General features: G+C 32.0%; 2 protein-coding genes across 2 annotated transcripts; both read right to left on the reverse strand.

Annotated features, from left to right (window-relative positions):
• Window positions 1–371: 371 nt before the first annotated feature.
• On the reverse strand, window positions 372–1,425 carry LOC144997652 (Late embryogenesis abundant (LEA) hydroxyproline-rich glycoprotein family). The gene has a single exon (XM_078957532.1). The coding sequence runs from the start codon at window positions 1,361–1,363 to the stop codon at window positions 500–502; it is 864 nt and encodes a 287-aa protein (XP_078813658.1). The 5' UTR covers window positions 1,364–1,425; the 3' UTR covers window positions 372–499.
• A 3,981-nt stretch (window positions 1,426–5,406) lies between these two features.
• Window positions 5,407–8,491, reverse strand: LOC144997002 (GroES-like zinc-binding dehydrogenase family protein). The gene is made up of 10 exons (XM_078956815.1): window positions 8,295–8,491; window positions 8,069–8,205; window positions 7,610–7,656; window positions 7,158–7,480; window positions 6,616–6,698; window positions 6,462–6,537; window positions 6,323–6,384; window positions 6,127–6,222; window positions 5,868–6,029; window positions 5,407–5,764 (listed from the first exon to the last, which is right to left on the reverse strand). The coding sequence occupies exons 1-10, from the start codon at window positions 8,350–8,352 to the stop codon at window positions 5,645–5,647; spliced, it is 1,164 nt and encodes a 387-aa protein (XP_078812941.1). The 5' UTR covers window positions 8,353–8,491; the 3' UTR covers window positions 5,407–5,644.
• Window positions 8,492–10,614: the final 2,123 nt, after the last annotated feature.

Consider the following 10,614-nt stretch of genomic DNA (forward strand, 5'->3'; position numbering starts at 1 on the left):
AAAAAACAAATTTTATATTTGGTGTGAAAATTAATCTTTTGTCACATTGCAGACTAAATATATCGTAACAACAAACATCAGTATATAAAAAGTAAATAATATCAAACTATCAAATGGTCAATGGTCAAGCAATAAAGAATAACTCTCTCATATATTCTCCACGGAAATATAAACGGTTATTTATGTGTAAGTTTGGCTTCTTTTTTTTTTTAAGTAAATATCTAACTAAAAAAACATTATAGAATTTGGTGAAGTACACCTACTATGGATAACTTTCCAGCTGTGTACAAATGATTAATACATTTATTAAAGTACAAAAACATGACTAATAAATCGGTATACGAAAAAATATATATATGAAAATACAATGATGGTTTTATCAAATTTTTAAATAAATTATAAATCACAAAAAGATCCAAAAGGAGAAAAATAAATGGTGCCAAAAAGGCATGAATCACACAATAAAAGAAGCATATATCAATAATCTTATTTGTTAATTTCATAACTTTAGCCTAAACTTGCAACTAGTTGCTTTGATGCTAATCTTATTATTTGCAGACAGATTATCAACTACCAACATGCATTTTCCCAATATTCTCACCTTCATCAACTTCAGTTTTCCAAGTTCAATCTTCACCGGAACATCCACTTTAAGGTCTAACGGAATCTGACCCGTTTGTTGTTGTTCTTGTAATGCCGCCAATAACGTCCGCCCATATTGGTTTTGACCCGATAACGCCACATTTAGCACGGTTTTGTTCTGATGACCTTGGTAGAATACAGGCAGCGAACCTTGACATAGGTTCGTGTTCTTGTACCACACGCTTAAATGACTCCCTTTTTGGTAAAAAATTCCGATTTTCTTGTTTGGATTGGTGGCAGTTATCTGGACGTTAAATCTTGCGTAGAGGGATAAATCAAGATTTAGAGTTAATTGGGATATTGTCAAACGGTCGACAGAGTAGTTGGGTATCTTTGGTTTAAATACAAGGTACAATATGCCGATAATGGCTGCAAAAATAATCAATAGAGTGATCAGCATGCATAGTGTCCAACATATGCATTTGCAACATGAAGATCTCTTTTGTTTTTTTGTGTGTGTTGGTGGCAATGGTGGACGTCTTAGGTGGTGGTTGAGAGGTGGTGCTACGACACTCTTGGCATTCGCATGAATTTTGTTTATTTTCTGATCTCCATTTGTTTGTGTATGTGTGTGCATGGTTTTTGTTTGTGGTGGTTGTGGTGGCTCCGATGGTGGTCTTAGGTGGTGGCCGAGGCTTGATGATGGTTGAGCCGGTGTTACTGTTACCCTACTTTTCGCATCTGCCATCGGATAAACTTTGTTTATCGTGTGATCGCCCATATTGTCTGTGTGTGTGTTTGGGAAAAGAAATATTGGTTAAGAAAAATGTGAAAGAATATTTGGGTAGGAAATCCCTTAAGCTTTTCAAACCTAAAACACGTATATGTAAAGGTATCCATGTGAGTGTTAGTGTTGGTGTTAGGTCAGCTACAACTACAATAATTGTTGACTTACTTTCGTGTTCTAAATAACTATTGGTCACTAATTATGATGACAAATTTTAATCAATAAGTTATTATAATTTTTTTAATCATTAAGTTATAAAAACTAGTCAGTTTATAAAACTTTATAATCGACCATTGTATATGGTAACTTAGATTTGATGATTATATGGTTATTACACCCGCCTTTGTAAGTAAATTAGCACAGTGAAATTATCTTTGGATATCGTATTTATATAGTACTTTATGTGCTAAAATAATTGTCAGTTACATAGATTAATGTATGTTAACTGTATGTAGAGATTCTAGTTTTTATGTGGAAGGGGTTATTTGTTAATAAACGTAAGTTGAGAGGTTTATTTTTGAAAGGGTTAATTAAAGAATAAAATAAGTGAAATTGGTATGTTGTTTAGCTAACTTCTTGTTAGAAGCGTGTTTGTGTAACATTACTATAATCGCTTTTAATAAAGTTTGGGTCAAGAGGTGTCTAATGAAGTGAAATTCCCTTTTGAAATAAACGTATTTTGTGTTCTTGAGGAAATAATTGATGTTTTAGTTTGTTTTTGTGAAGATTGTGACATCATTATAACATGTTTTGTTACGTTTCATATGTTCAACTTTTTATTATTCTATTGTCCTCAAATTGAGTTGAAGTGTAATATGAATTTATTTGAATAATTACTCGCCTAAGTAAATATTATATGATAATATAGGTTTTTTATTATTTTATTGTCGAGTCAAGTTGAAGTGTAATAAGAATTTACTTTACTAACCTCAGTAAATATTATGACAGTGTAGGTTTTTTTATTATTTTATTATTTTATTATCGTCAAATCGAATTGAAGTGTAATATGAGTTGAATAATTACTAGCCTAGCAAAGTAAATATTATGATAGTATAGGTTGGAAGGATTTCTGCTTTGTGATTAACTAAAAAATTCCATGTATTTAATCGTTGTGCTCTTAAAATTGCTCAAGCTATATAGAGAAATTGACCTATCAAGGTAATTAATTTTTCGATTTATTCATATCCAGATAAGTATTTTTTTTATACACATCTAGGTAACGAACTTTTTAAAAGTGTTCATATATAACCATTATGACATGTTGTAGCAAGCTACATTCGGTTATAACCGGTCATAATGTCATATGTGAACACTCGCTAAAAGTTCGTTACCTAGATATATATACAAAAAAAAAAAAAAAAAATAGTTTTCCAAATATGAACAAACCGAAAATGTAAAAGTTAATTACACGAATGGTCCGTGTGGTTTGGGTAATTTGTGCGTTTGGTCCCTAACATTTTTTTAACTCGGATGATCCCTACTATTTATTTTTGTTGTATGTTTGGTCTTTGTCTTACCTCAAAAAACTATTGTGCCCTTTTTAATTTATTTTTTAATCAATTTTCTTATTTATGTATTTATTTTTTATATATTTAAAAAAATTAATAGATCTCACATATTTGTATCTCCTCATCTTAAACTTGAAACCACATTTGAGAAATTTAAGTTGGGTCCTACCGGTCACAATCTCATCTCTTATCCTCCTCAACTTCTATTTCTTTCCCATAATTAATGACATCGATGTCTTCGTCATCCCTTCTTTTTTCGATTCCTAACTCCGATGGACACGAACCAACACAGTAAGGATCATCCGAATTAAAAAATAAGTTAGGGACCAAAAGCACAAATTATCCAAACTACGGGGACCATTAGTGTAATTTACTTTTACCTTTTCGGTTTGTTCACATCTTGATAACTATTTTTTTGTACACATCTAGGTAACAAACTTTTAGCAAGTGTCTACATATGATCATTATGACTGGTTATAACAAGTCATAATGGTCATATATGAACACTTTCAAAAAGTTCGTTACTTAGATGTGTACAAAAAAAATTACCCAAATGTGAACAAACTAAAAAGTTAATTACCTTAATAAGTCCATTCCCTAATATATACATAGTCCGTTATTTGTTTAATTAGAAAATCGAAATGTTTATAGCCCAACACCTAGCAGTAGCTGATGACTTGGTTCAAATCTTATGTGTCAGTCGCTTAAGACAAAACTTCAAAAATGGTCCATGTGGTTTCCGAAAATCTGAAGTTTAGTCTCTAATCTTTAAAAACCTCACAGATGGTCACTGTGGTTTCAAAACTTTTAACAAATGGTCCTTTTCGTTAACTCTATTAGCTTTTGGTCGTTAAGTGAAGGGTATTTCTGTCATTTCACTGCCACAAGGACCATTTATGAAGATTTGCCTTATTTTAAAAAAATTATTATTATTATTATTTAATATTAAAGGGTCCCACCTCTCTCTCTCTCTCTCTCTCTCTCAAACTAAACCCATGACCACCCATGACATACCACCTCCCCTCCATTGATTCGATCAAACATCACCACCCCACCTACTTTTTCTCTCCTTCTCATGAACCTACTGTCAAGAAATGACATCACCACGAAGGGTGGTCAAAAGACATTCCATTAAAGAACCAACACCAGTGGCTTTAACTACCGTGAATCACCACCATCTGCCACTGTTATTGACCAGTAACCCCCTCCGTCCCTCTCCTGTTCAAATAGTCAACCATCACCATTAGAAGTTGTAACGTATTCGGAGTATTCGGGCCCCACGTCTTTCCTTTCGGATCTATCGATTGGGTTGAAAATGACTACAGGAGCTCGACCTCGTCTCACTTCGTTTCCATTAACTTCAACTTGTAGGTTTTGAGAAGAACTAGGAGACCCTTAAGGGGAAGCTGAAAATGAATCACCATTATGCAAAATAGAAACTACAGATTCGGAATTCCTTGATAATCTTGGGCTTTGATTTGGGAAATATGTCACATGTGCAATATAAGAAATCGGCAAATGTATGGGTTCAATTACGGGGGAGAGGGGGGGGGGGGGGGGGGGGCTCATGAGTGATGGATCTTCTTGAATCTGAAAATGATTCGACTACAGATGCAGTGAGGATAGAACGGGAATTTGCTTCTAACTTACAATGCTCTAAAGAAAGAGGATGGAGAATTGGGTGAATCGGGAATTTGCTTCTCCTACATCTGCATTCATCTAAAATACTCATGACCTTCATTTGCCTCCTTCAGCTTCTAGTTTTTCACAAACTTTGGTTTACGAGGGCTTGATTGATTGTTTGTTGTTCTTTCTTGATCTATTTTCTTTTAGACGATTTCCATTCACAATCGTCATCTTCCGATATGTATTTGAGAAACCCCAAGTTTTTGCAATCGAGATCCAGAAACGATAGGCTACAGATCGGAGATGGTAACTTGTGAAGCATATCGAATTTTGAGGAAGAAGATAGAGAATATAGGTTGTTGTTTTTTTTTCTTTTTTTTTTTTTTTTTTTTTTTTTTTTTTTTTTTTTTTTTTTTTTTGAGAGAGAGAGAGAGAGAGAGAGAGATGTGGGATCCTTTAATATTAAATAATTATTTTTTTTCCTTTTTATTTAAATAATGCAAATCTTCATAAATGGTCCCTATGACAGTGAAATAATAGAAATACCCTTCACTTAATGACCAAAAGCTAACGGAGTTAACGAAAATAATTATTTGTTAAAAGTTTTGAAACCACGAGGACCATCTGTGAGGTTTTTAAAGATTAGGGACTAAATTTCAGATTTTCGAAAACCACAAGAACCATTTTTGAAGTTTTGTCTATATTATAAATTGTATGTAGTCATTTCAAAATATTAAAAATAAAAAAAATAAAAGCAAGAATGTTAAAAGATCAATTGATGTATTGCAAATATGTGTTTTACTTTCACATGTTGCATTTATAAATTATTATAACATGTTTGAGAGGGGTACGTATAATATAGCACCCTAATTAAAATTTGCATTTAATTTAATAAAGAATAGATGCATAAACTATCTATTTATTCGTAAAACTAAACTGTCCCTTTTGTTTTTCCTACAACCATAATATCTAATTCTTAACCACCTAATTTTACCAATAAAATAACACTCTTAAAAAGATCAACCCAAACAACTATAATTTCTACAAACAGATTTCAATCAATAAACCAAAACTTATGGCGCAAATTTTGCAAATTGCAACAAAAAGACAACAAAAAAAGTAAACCCAAAGGTGCTTGTGTTCATTCGTTTGGCATGTGAATGACACAACGCAAACACTTTCCTGCAACCATTAAATCGAATGCTTTATTTATGTCTTTGAATGGAAAATTATGCGTGATGAGGTCATCAATCTTGATCTCCTGTGCATACAACCAACAATAATTGTTTTGCTACATTAACAAATTCACCCATTTTTGGAAAAAAAAAAAAAAAAAAAACAAAAACGAGTATCATTACTCTTACCTCCTTTAAATACATGTCGATTAAACTGGGAATATCCGATTTTGGTTTCCATCCTCCAAAAAGAGACCCTTTTAGTGTTCTTCCAGTAAGAAATAATCCATAGTGACATGCTACATTTGGGTTTGTCTTAGGAACCCCAAGAGTAACTGTCACACCCCACCCCTAATAATTAATGACAAAAACAATTATTATTATTTTTTTTTTTTTTTTTACGTTTTAAAGATTAAGAGATTAAGAAAGGAGTAAGTTAGGTTGTTACATCACAGCAAGAATGCAAAGCTGTATTTATCATCTCAGTGTCTCCAATGCATTCAAACGAATAGTCTACACCACCATCTGTAAGTCGTTTGATAGCCTGAAATCATAAATATATAAGAAATCAACTATAGGTTATAAAATCATTATCCTTATTAATCTTATTATTATTTATTAATATAAACATAGTATTAGTATACCTGTTGAACTGTCTCATCAATGTCGTTTGGGTTGATGAAATCTGTTACTCCAAAAGCTTTTGCTGCACAAATAACAAAAATCATTATATAATATTTATGAACAAACTTATAGTTTATACTTGTCAGATTTAGCCCTTGCCTTTCTCTTTCTTTTCAGGATTAGTGTCCACCCCAATTATCCTAGATGCGCCCCTTATTTTAGCACCTTGTGCAACCTAATCAATTCACATTTCAATTAACCAATAAAAATGTTATTAAAAAAATAAAAAAATAAAAAAGATTGAGATACTTACAGATAACCCTACAGTTCCCAAACCAAAAATAGCAACTGTTGATCCTTTAGAAACATCAGCAACATTCCAAGCTGCACCCAAACCTATAAAAACAATTCTATTTACAATATTTCTTTTCAAAATTTTATTATTTATGAAAATTGCAAAATTGGTCCCTGTGGTTTGCCTTTTCTTTGGTTTTGGTCCCTCAAGTTTCAAATTTGGTCCTTTTGGCATATTTTTGTTGTGGTTTTGGTCCCATGCTCAACTTAAAAAAAGACTATTTTGCTCTTAATTAAATGGGTTCCTTCTTTAAAATTATCTAGAAAAGACATCAGAAGGGTAAAATAGTATTCTTCAAGTTGGAACAGGGATGAAAACCGCAACAAAAGTATGCCAAAAGGACCAAACTTGCAATTTAAAAAAAATAAATATATATCACAAGGGAAAAATAGTCTTTTTCATTTTGGGAAGGGACAAAAACAACAACCAAAGGACAATTTTGCAAGTTTGAAACTTGAGGGACCAATTATGCAAATTTCTGTTTTACAAAGTTTGCTTACCTGCTGCTGTTCCACAACTGAGGAGGCAAACTTTTTCTAGAGGGGCAGTTTTGGTGATTTTTACAGCACATCCAGAATTAACAACTGTATATTCACTAAAACTAGAAACAGCACAATAGTGATAAATGGGCTTCCCTTTGACAAAAAACCGAGTTTTTTGATCACTATGCATTACACCTTTCCTTTCCAACCCTAGTTTTTGGCAGATGTTGCTTTTTCCAGAAACACATTGCTTGCAATTCATGCATTCTCCAATGAACAATGTCAGAACATGATCACCTTCTGCAAATTCAGTTACTCCTTCTCCCACACTCTCCACAATCCTGCAAAAAAAATAGCAATGTATTTTCCAGAATAAATTTATTACAGCATTGAATTTACTGATTATATGTTAATAGGGCATTATACATGAGTCCATAAAAGACATGGAAATGACAAGTGTTGATACTTACCCTGATGCTTCATGGCCAAATATTCTAGGAAATACTGGAGGTTGTGCCTGAAAAAAATGAAAATCCAGTTTTTATACATGAATGTTCAAGCTAAAGAAGACCAATATAGTATTTACATGAAGGAATATATACAGAATGTATACTCTAACTAACGTCTCAAAAATACTCCAAAAGGATCATGATACAACATAGTTTGTGATGATGACAAGAGGAAAATAGGTAATATTGCATTGAGAATAAGAGAAAACCCACAAATAGTAATGAAATGTCAAATGGAAACTGTTACAATACAAATAGGGTTAGAGTAGTAATTGAAATTTCTTCATTCACCCTTACAATTATACTAATACTCCCTCCCTAAAAGGTCAATTTATCGTATTAGAGTAATGTAATTTTCGGATACATTGAGATGGATTTCAATGTATTCTACAGTTTAGAAGATCAAATGCAATAGCTAACCTGAGAGAGCCAAGCGGTGACATCGCTGCGACAAAGGGAGGTGGAAACAACCTTGATCCGTATTTCCGACGGTTGCGGTGGGTTGACTTCCACCTCTTCAATCACCATTGCTTCCCCTGCCCCTGATGCCACCGCAGCTGTAAATGTAATAGGTAGTTAATTTTCAGAATCATCACCAACCACATCTGATACAACCAAATAACGATTTGAAAAGAACGGAAATTACCTTTGCATTTGATGACTCCTCCAGGGTTTTTGGCAAAGGTGGAGCTTGCTGACGACATTTTCTGTTGGTACGATTTGAATGTTTAGGAGGATGTAGGCGTATTTGTAGAGTGGATCGGAGGGGAAACATAGTGGTAGGTTGGTGATCATATGTAATCTGGTGGTTTGAGGTTTGGGGTAGGTGAAGCAGGAGGAGTGATGAAAATTGGACAAGTAAGTTGAGTTGTACTATATGCATAGATACGTGATCTTATGAAAAAAAAAAAAAAAAAAAAGTTTAGAAAATGTGAAAAAATAATTCCATTCCATTTTTTACATTGAAATTTTTGTCCCGAAATACTAACATCATCTTCAAACCAAGAGTTTTAATACCATTCACATCAAAGGTCTTCAATTATATTATTCTCCTTTCATTCTAACACACAAATTAAGAAAATCATTAATTATTACTAACTTTATATAATAAAATGATAGCTTTTTCCTTACTTTGCATTAAATGATTAGTTGTTAAGTAATAAAGAAGGGATATTTTAGTAAAAATATTATTTATATTTAGAAATTGACTATTATTTTAGAACAAACCAAAAAAGAAAGATGGACTATAATTTTAGGACGGAAGGAGTATATGATTACTAGCATATCAACAACTACCTTATAATTTTTCATACCAAAATTAAACTCGACTTAGCCACATCACTTTGAAAGAAGATTTGCAAGAAGAATTTATTAGAGTGATCAAATATTATTAAGAGTAAACTTCAAATTTGGTTCTTCTGGTTTCTTGAGTTTTGCGGTTTTAGTCCTTGTGGTTTTTAAATTATAAATTTTTTCATTTTCAGTGGATTTGATCCCTCCATTTAATAGGCCTTAATTTAAATACGTTAAACCTTGTAAAGTTACTATCTAGACCTCTATTTTGTATATTTATTAATATCTTTATTTTATTCGGATTATTAACCTAAAAAACCCTAACCCCTTTATTTAGCCCAATACAACTTTATCTTCCTTGTGTCCCCCACCCTTCTATTTCTGACAAGACGCACTACCATCTATCTTCTTCTTCATTCAGTGTTTCCGACAAAGAAACCCTAGCCACCACCGTTACTAAGTCTGAAGAACCATCACTAACTTAGTTGTCGTGTCTGATGTTATTTCATAAACCATACATGTAAATTATCTTCTTAGTTTCTAATACTTTGTTTAAAGTGTTCTTTATTTGGTTTCTTTTAAAAAAATGTAATGCTATGGTTATTTGAAATTTTTCTGATTTTGTTATTGTTGATATTCTTTGAAATCCGAAAATATGATGAGTATATTGATATATGATATTTTTAATCATATTATGAATCTAATTTTCTGATATTGTTGGTTGTGTTTATAAGTCTAATATTTATGCTTGAAAATCTGATCTAAATGTGTATGTTTGAAATTGATCTTACTTGGGTGTTTATTTTTTCTTATTTACCTAAAAAAAACATTGGAAAAGGTGGTTAGGAGAACAAAGAGCACATGGTCTAAATGATAAGGGACGAGGTGCAGCTTAAGTAACAATAATGATAATAACATATAAAAAGAATAATGTAAATAAGACAGTCTAAACTTAACGGTGTGATAGTTAGGACCAGATCCACAACCAAACCCGTTGAAAAAAAAATTATAATTTTAAAACCACAAAATCCAAGGATTGGAACAGCAAAAATCAACAAATATTTTCGTTAGAAAAACAAATTGTTGTCTTATTTATTTTTGAACTTTGTCATCTCAATTCGGGTTTAGATGATTAAAATTGATATGTTGATTGTTTGCTTACGTAATTGACCATTAAGTTAACTAAAGTAGCAAATAATGTTATTGACATTGTAAGATGTTGATTGACATTATGAAGTTAATTGGTATAATTGTTGGTTTTCCGAGCTTATGATAAAATAACTTGTGTTTTGTATATTTGTTTGAATATTAATGCAATTCTAACGTAACTATTAAGAGCTTGTTCGGTAATTATGTAGTGAATTAGTTTCAATTTAAAAACTTGTTTAATTGGATGATTAATTTTGTAACTTGGTTGAAGAGTTTGTAATCATGTGCTAGACTATTAGATTGAGTATCCGAGGTCATGAGCTATTTGGTAAAATTTATAATAATAATAGGGTTTTTTTAGGTTACCCTCATGACCCAATTAGGCAATAAGGAATTATCAGCAAAGCAGAGAAAGTTCTGGTGAGTGTCAAATTGTGACATCATCAGATTAGGAGAGATTGTAAGGTTGGACCTTATAATCTGGAGAGTGTCAAATTGTGACATCCTCAATTTCACAACCAGAA

This window comes from Lactuca saligna, chromosome 5 (genome assembly GCF_052625555.1).
Source record: "Lactuca saligna cultivar CGN05327 chromosome 5, ASM5262555v1, whole genome shotgun sequence".
NCBI classification, from domain to species: Eukaryota; Viridiplantae; Streptophyta; class Magnoliopsida; order Asterales; family Asteraceae; genus Lactuca; species Lactuca saligna.